Genomic DNA, 19830 nt, shown 5'->3' on the forward strand with positions numbered 1-19830 from the left:
AAAAATAGAATTCATAACAAGGGTTTTATTGAGGAGTGGCACCAAGCAATAACAATCAAAAATAATCTGTTAGAATCTAATAATTAAAACATTTTAAATAAGTCTGCTTTGAGAGATCACATATTTACTAGTGTCATCAGCAAATAGATGGTAAAAATTGTTAAATCCAGGAGGGACTCATTTACTGATGTTGATGTGGTTGATGAGGCTTACAGTGTTCAGCTGCGGAACCTTCATAATATACACATTTTTTTCATTGCCAAATATGAGAGCTGGATCAGGTATTCAGTTGCAGTTAATGTCCTGATATAAGGGTTGAAGAGTCTTGTGTAACACACTCTGATTCTTCTTTCATAGCTTACTTTAAATATTCAAATACTATTAGTTTAAATAACTCAGTGAAGGCTACTATTAACTGTTTTACTGGATGCAAAATCATTGAACTTTAGGAATCACTTCACTTCGTCCTCCCCCTTGCCATTGAAATCTGCTCTTTTTATCTGCTTTATCTTTATTATCTGGAGATGTTTTCCCATGTTCTGCGATCCAGAATTAAAGAACTGTGCAATTTTTCATGCTAACTTTTAACATAATAAACTCAAATATTTTTCTAGCTCGGGATATTGGATTTTTGGATTCTGGAAAGTTTGATAAAAGTATCATTTCAAAACCCACCACTTAAATTCATCATGCCCATCCAGAAGTTCCTGAATTTCTTCCCTGCACTTTTGCTGGTGTTCTGGATGTTGGGCCAAGCAGTACATGAGCCAAGAGATCCCACTCGCTGTCGTATCATGGCCTTCAAACATGAAGGTGTCAACCTCTGCACGTAAATCTTCATCTGATAATCCAACTCCGTTTTCATCCTGAATTAAGAAGAATGCTACATGGAATCAAAGTCACTTACTTTCACTGAAAAAAGGCAGTGGAAGAGAAATAAACCATTTGTAATTGATGGAAAAATCATCAGAAAATTAAACAAATTATTTATTCCTCCTATATACTTAGTAAAAATATAGCTAATTGTGAAGTCAAAGCATTCCTTTTAAAGATCAAATGGTCTTTCTAATCCAGAGATTAGATTCCAATTCAGACCTATTTATCACACATACATTGAAACATATAGCTAGATTTGTGTTAACAACCAGCACGCCCAAGGATGTGCTGAGGTCAGTCTGCATGTGAGCTACACATTCCTGCACCAAGATAACATTGAGCAATACAAACAACAGTAACAACATCAACAACTAAACAAAATAACAAGAGCAAAACATGCACCCATTTTATCCCTCCCAATCATCCTCTTACACACCCCGACAGGCCTCAAACCCCAGGATAGGCTGCCTCTGGACTCCGGTCCTTGTCCTTAAGACTGTCAGACTCATAGACGTAGGGCTTCCAACTTTGGCCTACACTCCAGGATGCCAATCATGGTTTTGACCTTCAGGTCTTGACTTCTAGACTTGTGTGGATCTCCAACCCCAGTGACCTTGTGACTCCTTCAAACCCCCATGACTCCTTCGGGCCACTACCTTCAGTCGTAAACCTTCAGGTTTCAACCTTTGGCCTTGCCTTCAAGTGTCCACTGGGTTTGACCTTTGGGCCTCTGCACTGGACTTACATGGACCATGGTCTTATGGACTTCCTACCTGAAACTGGTTTCCGACCTGAAGAATGGTGATCTCCTCAGTACCTGCAATCTGTGATCTATGCACTTTGGAGACAGCAATTTTACTCACCAGACCATTCTAATCCATACGCTATAGTAAATTTCAGGAGTCAAGTAAAAGCATGTGTAAAAATTAGGAACCCTTTCATTTTGAGAGGTTGGTGATGAAACACCAATTCCTGCCTGAGAAGTTACCTGGATCCATTCCTCTTTGCCTACCAACACTCCATATCCCCAGTAAATGCCTTTCATTGGCTCTTCACTCAATCCTGGAACATCTGGACAGTCCAGATGCATACATCAGGATGCCCTTTATCAATTACAGCTCAGCATTCAGCATGACATCTAAAACTTTGACAAACTTCTATTGATGTGTGGTGGAAAATATATTGACTGGTTACATCACAGCCTGGTATGGAAGAACCAATGCTCTGGAAAGGACAATCCTATAGAAGTTAGTGGATGCAGCCCAGTCCATCATGGGTAAAATCCTCCCACATCTACATGGAGTGTTGTTGCAGGAAAGCAGCATCCATCATCAGGGACCCCCACTACATGGGTAATGCTCTCTTCTCACTGCTGCCATCAGGAAGAAGGTACAGGAGCCTCAAGACTCACACCATCAGGATCATGAACAGTTATTAACCCTCAGCCATCAGGGTCTTGAACTTCAAACTTCACTCAACTTCAGTTGCCTCATCACTGAACTGTAGGATCACAAGGCACAGTCTAGACTTACTTTCAAGGACACTTCATCTCATGTTCTCAAATTTATTAATTATTATTAATTCTTATTTTTCCTTTTAAATTTGCACATTTTGTTCTTTTTGGCACTCTGGTTGTCCACTCTACTGGGTGTGGTCTTTCATTGATTCTATTATGGTTATTGCATTTATTGAGTATGCCCGCAAGAAAACTAATCTCAGGGTTGTATATAGTGACATATAAGTACTTTCATAATAAGTTTACTTTGAGGGTTTAACTTTGAACTTCAAAAGGCTGTGGCAGCAAGCTGTGGAACCAGCACCTAAGGGTAGACACAGGAGCAGAATGTTAACTAGCACAGTTGGATGGCTTCTGTCTAATTTGTTGGACTTAGCAGTATGCCTTTAAAAGTCACACATGGAAGGAGACAAGATATTGAGGAAGACACCAGTACACAGCAGTGTCTCTATGACCAACTTTTAGATACTATTAGATGTGGTAAAGCAAAACAGAAAAATGGAAAACACTGTGTTGCATAATGGAAGTGATATGGTAGAGGCACCGTCTATTATCAGTTTTCTTCCCATTATATAGAGATACAATCTTGATCACCTAATAAACTGAAAATGTTGCACAAATAATTCATCACATGGCATCACAGAAATTTTGGAGAATGACATGTTCATCACTTTGACTTTAACAGTGAGTGGAATAACCATGTTTACTATGGGTACCAACCTTTGAGCACAGAAGAATATCCAAAAAATCACGATGTTTCTTTTCCTTGATTCTTTCCAGTTCTTTCTCATTTTTCAGTGCTTCCTTCCTTTGGCGTATCACTTTGTCTGGTAAAAGAATCATTTGGATAAATGTAACTCAGTAGAGAGCTGGTCAGAACAATTCATAGTGTATGGCTTTGTAAAAACAAAAGGGAAAGGGAAGCCATTATGAGAAATCATTGGTCTAAGAGCTTAAGTCACTCAACATGAGCCTACAACTTTCCAGACTAATGCAATTGTGGGATAGGTTATTCAAGAGTGGATAATTCCAATGCAATTTCAAGGTCAATAATATGAAAATATATTTAGAGGGAAAGAGAGGCAAATAAATGATTTTCAAATTCTGCTTTGTAATTCCTTTCAATAATGTTGAGTAATGAGACATGCTGACAATGATTGTTTACCTGTGTGTGCATGTGCCAGGTCACAGGCTTTCCGGAATCGGTATCCATGAGGAGTGAAGTAGTAGACAAGGTCGTAATGATATTGAAAGGTTTTAAATCGGTGACTTGTAAGGAAACCGAGCTCATACACAGCCTGGATATATGAATTATGGCTACAAAGTAAAGACAAAATTCAAATCAAAAGGATTATATTTCATTAGAATAATGGCACTCGCATTAATGTGCTATTCTTGGAACAATATTCATTCCTTGCTTTCACTAAAATAGCAATAAAATTCTGCATCAATTGTGTTCAGCTGTTAGAACACATTTTTTTAATTGATTCTTTGGGAAACTGCTCAACCCGACCAGTCTTTCTCACTCCTGTATGCCTCAGAATCAGGTTTAATACCACTGACATATGTTGTGAAATTTTTTTTTTTTTTCGGGCAGCAGTACATTGCAATACATAAAAACAAACAAAAAATAAATTACAGTAAGAAATACAGTGGATTCCAGTTAATTGGGACATTGGTTAATCAGGGCAGCTGCTTATTTGGGACAACCCTTAAAAACAAAAAAATTGAGAGAAAAGCTGGGAATCCATTTATTTATTTGGGACGCTATGCCCCTTAATTGGATTAGGAGACTGTTGCCGAACAGTATTGAACTAGTGTCAGTTGCATGTGCTTGTGTGGCTGTTAGACCCTCCACTGTGCTCAGAGCGAATAGTGAGCGTAGCTGGCAGGTCTCATATCCCTGTCCTAGCATGCAAATTCTGAGCGGATGAGATCTACAGTGAGCTCTAATGGCCAGAAAGGCAGTTCTACGTGGAGAGCGAAGGGCGTGACAAGGCACAAAAGGAGTCGTGGTCATCCACTGCAACCAGGGAAAACTCCAGCTGTGACGTCTACTCGTATCACTGGACCCAGACTTCCAAGGTCGAGAGAGTGGAATTGCCCCAGTGCAATGGCTCTTCCACTTTAAAAACTCTCCCGCATAGATTTCCTGTCATCGTCGAATACGATAGACAACCACCAGTAGTATTGGTAGTGTACTAACTTATTCTGCATTTCATTTAAATACATAACTTGTTACTCAATTAAATGAGACTTTGTCTTTTTTTATACCTTTTTAATTATTTCCATGAACGTGTTCTAATTGGGGTAGCCACTTAACTCGTGGTCCCTATGAGTTCTAATAAACCGGAATCCATGGTGGATTTTGTAGACTGTGGACTGCTTTCACACAATGCTATCAATGACTGCATCCTCCAACTCTTCACTTTCATTGCAACTTTCAAGATGATGTCAATATCTTCAAATTCTTTGTAGTTCCTAACTTATTGAAGTAGTGAAGTCATTTCATTCTTCACTCTCAACCATCTCTGGCATCTTGAAGCCTGAATGCTTGAAACTGCAGTGGGCAAATTAGTTCTGAATTGTCTTACTGCTTATTTCTTGTCAATTTTCAGTGACAAAAATCGCTGCTTTTTGAACACAAGCACATGCAACTGGTGCTATTTAAAACTGTTCACACTAAGCACAGTGTAATGCTTAATGGCTACACAAGTGCACACGTCTAACACTAGTTCAAAACTGTTCAGCAACAGTCTCCTGCCCCAGTTATGTGGCATAGTGTCCCAAATGAACAAAGGGAATCCCAGCTATTTTGTTGATTAATTTTCATTCTTCTAGAATTGTCCCAAATAAAAGTGCCTGCCCTAATTAACTGATGGCTCAATTAACTGGAATCTGCAATATATATAATTAAATAAGTAGTGCAAAAAGAGATCAGAAAAATAGTGAGGTAGGGTACATTGGTTCATTGATGGTTCAGAAGTCTGATGGTGGAGGGGAATAAGCTGTTCTTAAAACAATGAGTGCATGTCTTTAGGCTCCTCATCGACATCTGAAATTCTGCCAACAACAGTGGTGTCATCATTGAATTTATATTTGGTGTTCGAGCTGTGTCAAGCCACATAATTATGAGTGTAGAGGGAATGCAGCATAGGCTAAGTACACATCCCTGAGGTGCCCCTGTATTGATTGTTAGCAAGGAGAGGATCCACACTGACTGTGGTCTCCCAATGTGGACGTCAAGGATCCAATTGCAGAGGGAGGTACAGAGGCCCAGATTTTGAAGTCTGTTGATTAGTATAGATAACCACATGGTGTTGAACACCCAGTGGTTATCAATAAATGGTAGCCTGATGTAGATACTGCTGTTGTTCAGGTGGTCCAAGACCAAGTGGAGGGAGTGAGATTGCATCCACTGCAGACCCCTTGTGACAGTAGGCAAATTGCAGTCAGTCCAAGTGTTTTCTGAGCCATGACTTACCTCTCAAAACACTTCATCACAGTAGATGTGATTGCTATTAGGTGAGAGTCATTGAGACAACTCCCCTGCCTTGCTGTGACCATTGTCACAACATTTTCAGAAACCTATCCTTCAGGTGCTGCTCTTAACCTCAGCCTTCCTTACTATAGTTACTGTAGTATCAACATGACTTTATGGAGTTTGTTGTTCCCCACCTTTATTTCATGGCTGAGATAGATATTGAGGAGGGTATATTCACAGCATTTGAAACCTAAGCATAGAAGGCTATAGATGAAATTGGATTAGCATAGACAGATAATTGATAGTTGGCATGGACATAGTCATGCCATTTGTCATAGCTGGGAGCTTAATATCAAAGGATACATTTTGTATCAAAAGGACAGGCAGGAAGGCATAAGCGGTAGTGTGGCTCTGTTGGTAAGAGATGAAATTATATCCTTAGAAAGCGGTGACATAGGGTCAGAGAATGTCGAATCATTATGGGTGTAGTTAAAAACTGCAAGGGTAAAAAAACATTCTGGGAATCATATATAGGCCTCCAAATAGTAGCCAAGGTGTGGGGTTGAGATTGCAAAGGGAGCTGGAAAGATCAAGTAATAAGGGGAATGTCACAATTGTAATAGGGACTTACATATGCAAGGGGATTGGGAAAATCAGATTGGTGTTGGTATGCAAGAGAAGGAATTTGTTGAATACCTGCAATATGGCTTTCTGCAGCAGCTTGTGCTTGAAGGCAAAGCTATCTTAGATTGGGTGTCGTGTAATAATCCAGATTTTATTAGGGAGCTTAAGGTAAAGGAAAGAATAAGAGACAGTGATCATAATATGATTGAATTCATACTGCAATTTGAGAGGGAAAAGCATAAGTCAGGTGTATCAGTATTGCAAAGGAATAAAGGGAATTACAGAGGCATGAAAAAGGAGCTTGCCCAGGTGGATTGGATAAGGATACCGGTGGGGGTGACGGCAGAGCAGAAGTGGCTGAAGTTTCTGGGAATATTTCACAAGACGCAATATAGATATGTCCCACAGAAGAACTTGTTCTCAAATGGCAAGGGTAGGCAACTGCGATGGACAAGGAAAATTAAGGATTGCATTAAAGCTAAGGAAAGGGCATAGAATGTAGCAAAAGTGAGTGGATGATTGGGAAGGTTTTAAAATCCAACAAAAGGCAACTAAAAAGGCCATTAGAAGAGAAAAGATGAAATATGAGGGCAAACTAGCCAATAATATAAAGCAAGATACTGAAAGTGTTTTCATTTATATAAAGAGTAAAAGGGAAGTGAGGGTTGATATCGGACCACTGGAAAATGGTGCTGGTAAGGTAATAATGGGGGATAAAGAAATGGCAGATGAACTGAATGGGTACTTTGCATCTGTATTGACTGTGGAAGACACTAGCAGTGTGCCAGAGGTCTGTGAGCGTCAGGGAGCAGGAGTAAGTGCCATTGCTATTACAAAGGAAAAAGTGCTGGGCAGACTCAAAGGTCTTAAGGCAGATGGCACCAGATGACCGCATCCCAGAGTTCAGAAGGAGGTTGCTGAAGAGATAGCAGATGCATTGGTTATGATCGTTCAAGAATCACTTTAGTCTGGCATGGTCCTGGAGGACTGGAAGATTGCAAATGTTATTCCACTCTTTAAGAAGGGAGGAAAGCAAAAGAAAGGAAATTATAGGCCAGTTAGCATAACCTCAGTGGTTGGGAAAGTGTTGGAGTCTATTATTAAGGATGAGACTTTGGGGTAATTGGAGATTAATGATAAAATAGGTCAAAGTCAGCATGGTTTCTGTAAAGAGAAATCTTTCCTGACAAATCTGTTAGAGTTCTACGAGGAAGTAACAAGCAGGGTGGACAAAGGAGAGGCAGTGGATGTCATTTACTTGGATTTGCAGAAGGCATTTGTTAAGGTACCACACATGAGCCTACTTAACAAGATAAAATCCCATGTCATTACAGGAAAGATACTGGCATGGATAGAGGAATGGCTGACAGGCAAGAGACAGTGAGTGGGAATAAAGGGGGCCTTTTCTGGTTGGCTACCAGTGACCAGTGGTGTTCCTCAGGGGTCAGTATTGGGACCACTACTTTTCACATTGTTTGTCAGTGATTTTGATAATGGAATTAATGGCTTTGTGGCAAAGTTTGAAGATGATACAAAAATAGGTGCAGGGGCAGTTAGTGCTGAGAAAGCAATGTTATTGCAGAAGGACATAGACACATTGGAAGAATGGGTAAAAAGGGGTAGATGGAATACAGTGTTGGGAAATGTATGATAATGCATTTTGATAAAAGGAACAAAAGTGCAGACTATTATTTGAGTGGGGAGAAAAATCAAACATCAGAGGTGCAAAGGGACTTAGGAGTCCTCATGCAAGACTCCCAGAAGGTTAATTTACAGGTTGAGTCTGTGGTAAAGAAGGTAAATGAAAAGTTGACATTCATTTCAAGGAGATAATGCTGAGGTTTTATAAGACATTGGTCAGCCTGCACTTGGAGTATTATAAACAGTTCTGGGCCCCATATCTCAGAAAGGATGTGTTGCCATTGGAGGGGGTCCAGGGGAGGTTCAAGAGGATGATTCCAGGAATGAAGGGGTTAACATATGAGGAACATTTGGCAGCTTTGGGCCTGTACTCACTAGAATTTAGAAGAATGCGTGTGGATCTCATTGAAACCTATTGAATGTTGAAAGGACTAGATAGGGTTGAGATGGAGAAGATGCTTCCTGTCAGGGGGGTATCCAAAACTAGAGGGCACAGCCTCAAAATTGAGGGGTGACCCTTTAGAATAGAGGTAAGGAGGATCTCGTTTAGACAGAGGGTAGTGAATCTGTGGAAAGCTCTGCCACAGACTGCAGTGGAGGCCAAGTCTGTGCGTATACTTAAAGCAAAAGTCAATAGTTTTCTGATTGGTCAAGGCATCAAAGGTTATGGCAAGAAGGCAGACGTATGGGGTAGAGAGGGATCCATGATCAGCCATGGTGGATTGGTGAGCAGACTCGATGGGCTGAATGGCCTATTTTGCCTCCTATGTCTTTTGGTTTATGGACATGGTATGCAGAAGGGCCTGTATAAATGAACAGGAGTCACTGTGATGAGAGAGGAAAAAGGAGAGAGTGAAAGGCAGAAGGAGAAAAAGCAGAAAAGGTTAAAGTGAAAAGCAAATCTGTCAATTAATTCCTATGCTTTTTATTAAGTATTATGTAACTAGTTACTTAAACTAATAAACTATAAAATGACTAATAAACAGTAAATAACAGCCTTGTTAAACAAAAAGGAAGAGCTAGATCAGAAAATATTATTCATACTAACCACGAGATTAGAAGAAGGTAAACAAGCACTGTAAGTGGATATTGGGAGGCAGGCAAGGCTCCCAATGAATAGGATAGAGCAAGACTCCTGTTTTATTTTAATATTGAACAGTGGGCAACCATTAATAATAAAAATAATGCATTAAAATTTTCTAACCTTTCAATCTGACAATTGCTACGATAACTGAAGGCACACTTCAGAATACTATCCAGTGTCATAAGGCTCAGATGATGGTAAAGCTCCACTGATTTTCCATTTGTGCTGAGTAGTTCCCATTTGTCCTATGGAAAAAGATGTTATTCACATCAACACACACAAAATGCTGGAGGAACTCAACAGGTTGGGTAGCATCTTTGGACAGGAATAAAGAGTCGAGATTTGGGCCTAACCCCTTCATCAGGGACCCTTCATCCAGCATCTGCAAACTCTCTCATATGAAATATTACACTGCTATATTGAGTGCTTAGCTACAGAAGGTAGGGAAAATCTTAGGCTAAGGAAAATATAACCACTTTGAGTTTTAGCCCTGATTACTATTCAGGTATCCAGCCAAAATTTAACATGGCTCTAAGACAAGGCTTCCCAACCTGGGGTTCATTGGCCCCTTTCTTAATGATATTGGTCCAGGACATAAAACGGGTTGGGAACTGCTCTAAGATATTTATCAATGAATTAAGACTCCCACTTACTAATATCTTGCCAAGCTAACGCTATTAACATTTGCACAGTCAATTTACTTAAATATGTGATTATCTACAACAAATCCTGTGTCAATTTTACATTATGAATGAAGTTATTCCGTGCCAAAGCAGAGTGAAACCATCCATATTTAGGGAGATTTAGAGATTATTAAGAAATTGTTTGCAATGTAAAGTTAACATCTTGGTAGTTGTACTGTATGCCTCCTGTACAATGCATTAATATAATCTTGCATTAGTGGTCTAACATAGAAGGCCAAAGAGGAAGGCAGTCATTTCATAAAGAAATAAAACAATATTGAGTGAGACCTAATTCTGTATCCTCTTCAGGAAATTCATGCGAATGTCCCTCAAATTGTGTGGCATTGTCACCAAAGACCTTCAGAGAATTGCTACAAAAACCATAGAGGTTGGATCAGACCAGGCAAGGCCATAAATTAGCTGCTTCCTGTTTTTAATGAGTGCCACAGGAACAAACATATTATCCAGCCTCTATTTCCTTCATAAGGGAATCAAAAGGGATCAAATTCTTTGTCTCTGCAAACCGTAATTCCTTGAATACAGCACCTTAAAATCCATTCTGGTGCAGTTATAACATGGTATCTCCAATGTGATTCAGAGAGAGATTAGTCATTAGTTGTTAGTTTTAACCCAATTAGTCACCAGAGGGGATATCCATTACACTTAAGGATCGGTTCTCAAAAATGGGCTTACTGAGGAGCAACAAGAGATCCGGTATTCTCTGGTCTGAGGATTCTCCAACATTGGTAACACTGCACGAATATTAAGTTCACTGAGTAAACACCACTACGATTGTAAATTTCAAAACATTGAAAACCTTCTCAATCTACTTAGTTATAGATCCATGCAGGTAAAAGTTTCTTTTCAGCAAATCCATTACAGAGAATGAAAGACAGATGAGAGCAAGAAGACAATAATGATGGGAAAAAAAAGATGAAAGAAGGAATAAAAACACAAAATGCTGGCAGAACTTAGCAGGCCAGACAGCATCTATGGGAGGAGGTAGTGACAACATTTCGGGCCAAAACCCTTCATCAGGAGAAGAAGGAAAATCATTCTTTTACACGGTGCTAATAATGACTGTGATGAGGAGACAAATAGTGTCCCAGCCATCGGCGAGTCTCTGGACCTAAATTGCAGCTTATGTTCCTCTGTTACAAATTCATCCACACAACCAGCTCGGTTACTTGCTAATTCACTCCCATGCACAAAATTAGGCACTTTGTTTAGAAAATCAGTGTTATTGGGATATTGCACTGACTGATTTACAGAAATATGAAGCAATGGAAAGAGTGAAGAAGCCATGGAAACCATGTCTTTGTAGCAGTGGGAAATGGGAATTATAGGTACTTACCTGAAAAATAGAATGTTTGTGGAAAAGTACATCAAACTGAAGTACAGGTTCCTAAAGGGTTGTGACTCTTGACTTTATAGATATTCTTTCAGCTAGAAATGTATTTCTATATAACGGATGGGGCATATTAATTTGCTTTTCCCCTGTAAATTAACCATATGAAAAGAATCTCCAATGCCATTCTGTCAACATTATGATAATCCATTAGGGGGAATTTACTAGGAAATTCATCTAAAGGTTGTTTGGTGCAAGCCCCAGCAAACGGTACAAACACATTTCATGTAGGAATCATACAAAGAGTGGGGTCTGGATGGTAAAAATGCTTCAAATGTAAATAGCTAATATTCCTTTCAATAACCAGTATCCCACTCTTACTGGAAAGTCACAATTAAGAGTTATTAGAAGTCTCAGAAGACATACCAGCATGATTCTAGTGGCCTCTGCGATTTCCTGCACATAAAGCTTTAATACATCATAGTGGAACCCAGGTGTCAATAGTCGCCGATGACGATACCACTTCTGACCACTGGATATCAGCAAGCCATCACCTGAAATTCATAGAGTATTATTTCTAAATACAAGCATTATGCACCCTTTTAATCTGCTAGTTAAATTAAAAGACTTTTGCTCCAGTAAAGAATTGGATGATTAATTTGAAATGAAGCAGTAATGGAGCCCTCTCAATGATTCAATTGATAAACACATTGAAAAATATGGAACTAAAACCTAGAAATTAGGAAGATTCAAACATTTAATTTCTTATTCAGATTACTTCAGCTAAGATGACAGTTTGATCATTCAGTCTCAGAGCTCCTGAGGATAGGAAAGCTAAAATTAGCCAAGATGGTTACTTTTCCTTACTTTACAGTGTGTTATCCTTAAAAATGCACTGGTTTCGTGACTGTCTCTTGATCTAGCATACTGCTGAAGTTCACTACTTTATCTCTCACATGAAAAATGTCAACTTACTGGGGAGGAACAGGGTGAAATACAGGTACAGCCAGTGGTGGACTATACCTATTAAATTAGCTCCTTCTGGGAAGGAGCAGAGAAGTGGATTAGAAAGCAAAATAGTTTCTAAGCGTAATTGATGGTCTCCCAGTCTGCGTCGAGTCTCGCCAATATATAAAAGGCCACACTGGGAGCACCGGACGCTGTATACCACACCAGCCGACTCACAGGTGAAGTGTCGCCTCACCTGGAAGGTGAACCTGGAACACCTACGCTCGGTCCGCCAGAAAAAGCAGGATCTCCCAGTGGCCACACATTTTAATTCCACGTCCCATTCCCATTCTGATATGTCTATCCATGGCCTTCTCTATTGTCAAAATGAATCCAAACTCAGGTTGGAGAAACAACACGTTATATACCGGCTGGGTAGCCTCCAACCTGATGGCATGAACATTGACTTCTCTAACTTCCGTTAATGCCCCTCCTCCCCTTCTTACCCCATCCCTGACATATTTAGTTGTTTGCCTGTTCTCCATCTCCCTCTGGTGCTCCCCCCCTCCTTTCTTTCTCCTGAGGCCTCCTGTCCCTTCTCCAGCTCTGTATCACTTTCGTCAATCACCTTTCCAGCTCTTAGCTTCATCCCTCCCCCTCCGGTCTTCTCCTATCATTTCACATTTCCCCCTCCCCCCACTACTTTCAAATCTCTTACTATCTTTCCTTTTGGTTAGTTCTGACGAAGGGTCTCGGCCCGAAACATCGACATCGCTTCTCCCTATAGATGCTGCCTAGCCTGCTGTGTTCTACCAGCATTTTGTCTGTGTTGTTTGAATTTCCAGCACCTACAGATTTTCTCGTGTTTGCATTTTATTCTCTTTATTTTTTTCGAAGTTTAACTGAGGTTAAAAGAGGCAGAAGTGCTTCTTAAGTGCCATAAGGAAAATCTAAGCCTTCCCTTGACTTAGCCATGTGAAAGCAAGGAAGTGTCAACTGCTTAGGCAACTGGCTAAGAAGATGGAAGGTGGTAAGAAAAATAGTGAACTGTGAAATTATTCTTCAATAAAAAAAAACAATAGGAGAATCTTTTTACATGTAAACATTAAACTGCAGGGGAATTGGGTGGTCCACTTACATGAACTGAAAAATAGGGAAGTTAGATGGTGTAAAATTGGAATGTAAGAGAAATAATGAAATCTTTCTTGCTACACATAGAAGAAACAAACAGTCAATGTTACAGGTCCGATGAAGGGTCACCGACCTAAAGCATTAAGGTTCACATTCTGTGGACTCACAGGGGTGACTGTGGATCCTGATGCATTAGAGGCGGTCAGGGTGTGTGCTGATATCCATTCCCATCTGTTCAAAATAGAATGTATTAAGTACATCAGGAAGGGACTGGCTGTGATCTGTGATTCTGCCTGGCTTTGTTTTGTATGAGTACGGAAATTCTGCCATATCCTTACAGTGCTCTTCTGACATTTTAGAACTAATTTTTTCTTGTTGTTTTGCACATTTGAGATGGATGCATACAGGGATGTACAGAAATGATGAGGGTCACAGTGATGGGGAGGGTCTCTGAAAAGTTACTAACATATTGTGCAGTTTGTGATAAAGCAATACTCCAATGATTATTGCTCATAGTACATACCAATCCAAGGAAGCATAAACCGGTAGACCACGTCATCTTTAGGTTCTGAAATATGTAAACAAAGAAGCAGATTGTTCAATAGTCAAAATTATATAAGTAATTTGTTCTTTTCTGTATTATTTGTTCATCTGAATTTTTAAAAGATGAATTATTTTCCTCTCGTTACTTCCCAACAAAAACAATTTCAGTCTCTTCACAAATTAAAACTAAAAGTTAATTATCTTTATTTCCATTTTCTGAGATTAATTTCATACATTATCGTATGATACTAGGTAAACCTGAGAGCACACTTAATCCCCTAACAAGGTATTAGTTGGGAATTTTATTCCCAAAATCCTAATTTTTCATCTATTTAAGTTAATAACAGGAAATTCACAGCTTGTGGCCCTGAAACCCCTGAATAAATAATACTGACTGTAAGGTCCTTTACTGTTAGGAATTCAGTTAATTATTTCAACAATAGCTCAGAAAAGTTACAAAAAAAAATCTAACTTAGCTTACGGCCAAGTGGCCTTGAGAAAAAGCCAAGACCTTGTTTAGTCTTATAGGGATGGATGGGTGACAAGTATCCCAAATTATTTACAACATTCACTAATGGACTGCCCCTCATTCAGGACACTTTTCAGGAGTCCCATGTCAAAGCATATAAGCTCCACCGTGGAATCCACAGAAGTACCACAAATTCATATCTTTTAAATGTATTAGTCAATCTTTTCTCACTTGAATTAAAAGTTTTAAAAAATATTTCTTAAAACATAATAATAGTATTTTTGTGTACGATGTGAAGCTGTTAACAAAGCTGTTCTGCAGGGTAAATCATCCCAGTTCTCAAATTCTTTTCCAAATGGCAAAATGGCTTGACTAAAATGACGGATTTACTGTATTTTATCTACAAATAAAGATAGACTAAGGGGTCACAGCCGAGCAGACAAGCATCAGCCAGAAGCAGAAGAGAGAGATAGAGAGAGGTATAAATTGAGTTCAAAGGAGCAGAAAAATGAGACTGGATAAGATAAATGAACTTCGGAAATTTTCAAAGAAGCCAAATAAATAAATCTCTTAACAAAGAGTCAGAGCAAACACAATGCACTGCCACACATTAAATAGTCGTATACCATTGTACTTGTACTTTTACAAATTTAGAATCAATAATTAAATCTGTATATTTTGTTTATTTTTATATATCAATGAAAATAATAGTAGAGAAAGAATCATTTTTTAAAATCATCCATATTGTAAAGTCTCACTCATTAAAACGGCCACTTCTTTTCTTGTGGATAGGACATTGCAGCAAAACCAAAATACAATCTATGCCTGGGATATATAATGGTTCCATTCCTGAGAACTGTCTGTCAGCCAACTTCTCCATAAAAAGTCTATTGTCTATCATAACCCATGTAACATTGTTCCATTTATACATTATAATTCTCTAATTTCATTTAATAATCACCTTAACGCTAGCCATAATTAAATTAATGAAATATATACTGCATCCAGTCATTAAGGAATCCCATGAAAATCTTTAATTGTCTAGCTTGAAACGTGCTTTAAAAACATATGGTAGAATTTGTGTAAATTCAGATTTCAACAGGTCAGGTTATTTGTAACCTAGAGAGGCCCTGTAATGCCATTTTTGTATTGTGGACAGATTTTCATTAGAATAAGGCAATGATACAGGATCTCTTAAAAATTAAAACTAGAACTTCTAGTTTATACATCCAGGAAAAGTCTGAAATTCCTCACCTGAAACTGCAAGCAATGTCTTGGCATAATCGGGATGGTACAGAGCTAAGAATGCTGTAAATGGACCAATCCACACTTGGTGGCCATATGGATAGCTCTCTGCCCATTGCACAGCCTTATCCAAATTAGCCCCATCTTGAGCAAGCTGTAATGAAATTAAATGAGACAGAATAAAACATTGACAAACTTGGAAGATTTTGCCTCCAAAAATCTTGTCAGACCTGACATTCTTGGACAGACCTCTTAAATGAGAAAGATGAAATATTGATCTCTCATTCCATCTCATCATGGCCTTGCACTTTAATTGTTTACCTGCAGTACAAGTTCAAAGTTCAAGCTCAAAGTCGACTTATTATCTAAGTATGGACGTGTCTACTCTGAGATTTATTTTCTTGCAGTCATTCACAGTACAACAGAGAAATACAATAGAATCAATGAAAAACTACAGACAAAGACGGACGAATAACCAATGTGCAAAAGAAGACAGTCTGCATAAACAAAAAAAATTATAATAGAAAGTAAATAAATAAAACTGAACATGAGTTGTAGAGTCCTTGAAAGTGAGTCCATAGGTTGTGTAATCAGTTCAGAGTTGAGGTAAGTGATCTACACTGGTTTCAGGAACTTGATGGCTGAAAGGTGATAACTGTTCCTAAACCTGGTGGTGTGGGATCTATGCCTATGACCTTCCAGATGAGCTTTCCCTAGGGAAGCTTGTCAAGCACCTCACTAAAATCCATATACACCACATCCAGCAGCGAGAAGAAGGCATGGCCTGGGTCTTTGATGATGGATGACAGCATTCCTTTTAGCTGTGCACAATGTCTCTGTAACTATAACACTATATTTCCCATTCTGTTTTTGTGTTAGGCATGTAGTACATATGTATGGGATAAAGGTTAACTTGCAGGATGAGTTGGTGGTGAGGGAGGCAAATGCAATGTTAGCATTGCTCCTCAGACAGGATGAAGAGGTCAATACTCCCCAATGCCATTAGGCTTTACAATTCTACCGCCAGGACTTAAGAACTTTTTAAAGCTATTATTAATGCTTTTTGAGATGGTGATTTAGATGCATATCATATTTTTTTTTTACTGAGTTAAGTATTGTATGTAATTAGTTTTGCTACAACAAGTGTATGGGACTTTGGAAAAAAGTTGAATTTCCCCATGGGGATGAATAAAATATCTATCTATCTATCTATCTATCTATTTCGAGAGGTCCAAAATACAAGAACAGGGATGTGATGCTGAGGCTTTATAAGGCACTGGTGAGGCCTCACCTTGAGTATTGTGAACCATTTTGGGCTCCTCATCTTAGAAGAGATGTGCTGGCAGTGGAGAGGGTTCAGGGGAGGTAAACAAGGATGATTCCAGGAATGAAAGTGTTTCATATGAGGAATGTTTGTTTGATGGCTCTGGGCCTGTACTTGCTGGAATTTAGAAAGATGAGGGGGGGGATCTCATTGAAACCTTTTGAATGTTCAAAGGATGTTTCCCATCTAGGTCAAGAGGGCACAGCCTCAGGATAGAAGGATGTCCATTCAAAACAGAGATGCAAAGAAATTTCTGTAGCCAGAGGGTGGTGAATTTGTGGAATTTGTTGCCACGTGCATCTGTGGAGGCCAGGTCGTTGGGTGTATTTAAAGCAGAGATTGATAGGTTCTTGATTGGACATGGCATCAAAAGTTACGGTGAGAAGGCCGGGAAATGGGGTTGAGCAGGAGAGAAAAAAGAACAGCTATGATTAAATGGTGGAGTAGACTCGATGGGCCAAATAGCCTAATTCTTCTCCTATGGTATTCTGATCTGTTGGATGGTATGCACGTTAAAAAAATTTCAATACATATGACAATAATAAACCAATTACATTGACAGGGTAGGAAATTACCAGAAGAAGTGAAAAGCCAGATGTAGATAAGAATAGAAAAAGAAAAAATCTTTAGCCACTGAAAAAGGACCAATGGTCCTGTCCTAATTCGGATGGTGGGGAGGAGATATTTTTGTTGGTTTTACTCTTCTACAAGATAATGTTTTTTTTTGCAAACTTAAATCTACGAATTCTAGTAGTTCTTCAGAATATTATCCTGCAGAAATAAAATGCAATCAGGAACTTTATCCATATGCTTCAGTGTTTACCAGTGAGAGGGACCTTGATGAATGTGAGATCAATGTAGAACAGGCTATTATGCTGGAGCATGTTGAGGTTAAGGCAGAGTTGATGTTGGAGCTTTTGAAGAATATTAGGATAGATAAGTCCCTGGGGCCAGATGGGATACACTTCAGATTATTATGGGTAGCAAAAGAAGAGATTGTTGGGCCATTGATGATAATCTTTGCTTCCACACTGGAGTTTGGGAAATTTTGTTTCAGTTGTTCCTTTGTTCAGGGATAATCTGGTGAATTGTACTGTGGACCAGTGAATCTTGCATCAGTGGTGGGTAAGCCGTTGAGAGATTTTGTAGGGACAGAATTTAGAAGCATTTGGAGAAGTATAGTCTTACTTAGCCAGCATGGCTTTATAATGGCTGTCCGTGCTTCATGATCCTGATTGGATTTTTTGAGGAAGTGACAAAACAAACTGATGAAGTAGAGTGGTGGATGGCATGTATATTGATTTTAGTCAGGTGTTTAACAAGTTTCCCCATGGAAAGCTCATCCAGAAGGTCATAGGCATGGGATATATGGAAACTTGGCTTTGTAGATTTGGAATTAGCTTGTCCACAGAAAATAGAGGGTGGTATTAAGTGGAGTGTATTCTGCTTGGAGGTATGTCACTAGTAGTGTTCCACAGCGATCTGTGTGGAACTTTTATAAAAGACTTGGATGAAGAAGTGTGTGTTAGTATGTTTACAGCTGATACAAAGTGTTAGTGTTGTGGATAATGTGAATGATTGTCATAGGCTACAAATGGATATAGACAGGATTCTGAGCTTAGAAGTGGCAGATGGAGTTCAAACTGGAAAAGTGTTTAGTATTCACTGAAGGTTGAACCTCAAGGCAGAATACAAAATTAATGGCAGGATTCTTAGCAGTGTTGAGGAACATACAGAGGAAGCTTAGGACTCTAGCCCTTAGATTCCTCAAAGTTGGCATGCAAGTTGATAGGGTGGTTAGGAAGGTGTATGGTGTGTTGGCCTTCATTATTTGTAGGTTAAGTTTAAGAGCCATGAGATAACATTGCATCTTTACATGACTCTGGTTAGACAACACTTGGAGTACTGTGTTCATTTCTGGTCATCTCATTGTAGGAAGGATGTGGAAGCTTTAGAGATTTCCTAGGATGCTCCCTGAATTAGAGAGCATGTCTTATAAGGAAAGGTTGAGAGAGCTAGGGCTTTTCTCCTTGGAGGCAAAGGAGGATGAGAAACGGCTTGATAGAGGATAATAGTATAAGATGATAAGAGGCATTGATGGAGTGGACTGCCAGTGCTTTTTCCTGGGGCATAGATGCCCAATACCAAAGGCATCCTTTTAAGGTGAATGGAGGAAGGTTCAGAGGAGATGTGAGAGGCAGTATTTTTTACTCAGAGAGTGGTAAGTGCTTGTTTGTGTGGGTACTGGTAGAGGATGATACGTTGGGGACATATTAAAAGATTCTTACAGAGGCAGATGTATGAATTAAAAATCAGGCTCATAAAGCATGACCTGTCTTTGACAAAGCCATGCTGACTATTCCTAATCATATTATGCCTCTCTAAATGTTCATAAATCCTGCCTCTCAGGATCGTCTCCATTAACTTACCAAACACTGAAGTAAGACTCACTGGTCTATAATTTTCTAGGCTATCTCTACTCCCTTTCTTGAATAAGGGAACAACATCTGCAACCCCCCAATCCTCCGGAACCTCTATAGTCCACATTGAAGATGTAAAGATCATTGCGAGAGGCTCAGCAGTCTCCTCCCTCATTTCCCACAGTAGCCTGGGGTACATCCCATCCGGTCCCGGTGACTTATCCAACTTGATGCTTCCCAAAAGCTCCAGCACATCCTCTTTCTTAACATCTATATGCTCAAGCTTTTCAGCCTGCTGTAGGTCATCCCTACAATTGCTAAGGTTCTTTTCCATAGTGAATACTGAAGCAAAGTCATCATTAAGTACCTCCGCTACCTCCTCCAGTTCCATACACACTTTTCCACTGTCACAGTTGATTGGACCTATTATCTCATGTCTTATCCTCTTGCTCTTCACATACTTGTAGAATGACTTGGGGATTTCCCTAATCCTG

General features: G+C 39.3%; 1 protein-coding gene across 1 annotated transcript in view; it reads right to left on the minus strand.

Annotated features, from left to right (window-relative positions):
- The window catches only part of LOC140737018 (cytochrome P450 4B1-like), a 42797-nt gene that overhangs the window by 19089 nt on the left and 3878 nt on the right, over positions 1–19830 (minus strand). Inside the window, exons 2-8 of the mRNA XM_073063107.1 lie at positions 15602–15746; positions 13859–13903; positions 11683–11810; positions 9346–9470; positions 3558–3709; positions 3113–3219; positions 676–866 (exon numbers count right to left, since the gene is read on the minus strand). Of these exons, the coding sequence (XP_072919208.1) occupies positions 676–866; positions 3113–3219; positions 3558–3709; positions 9346–9470; positions 11683–11810; positions 13859–13903; positions 15602–15746 (893 nt within the window). The remainder of the gene's footprint in view (positions 1–675; positions 867–3112; positions 3220–3557; positions 3710–9345; positions 9471–11682; positions 11811–13858; positions 13904–15601; positions 15747–19830) is intronic.

Source organism: Hemitrygon akajei, chromosome 12, assembly GCF_048418815.1.
Source record: "Hemitrygon akajei chromosome 12, sHemAka1.3, whole genome shotgun sequence".
Classification (NCBI taxonomy): domain Eukaryota; kingdom Metazoa; phylum Chordata; class Chondrichthyes; order Myliobatiformes; family Dasyatidae; genus Hemitrygon; species Hemitrygon akajei.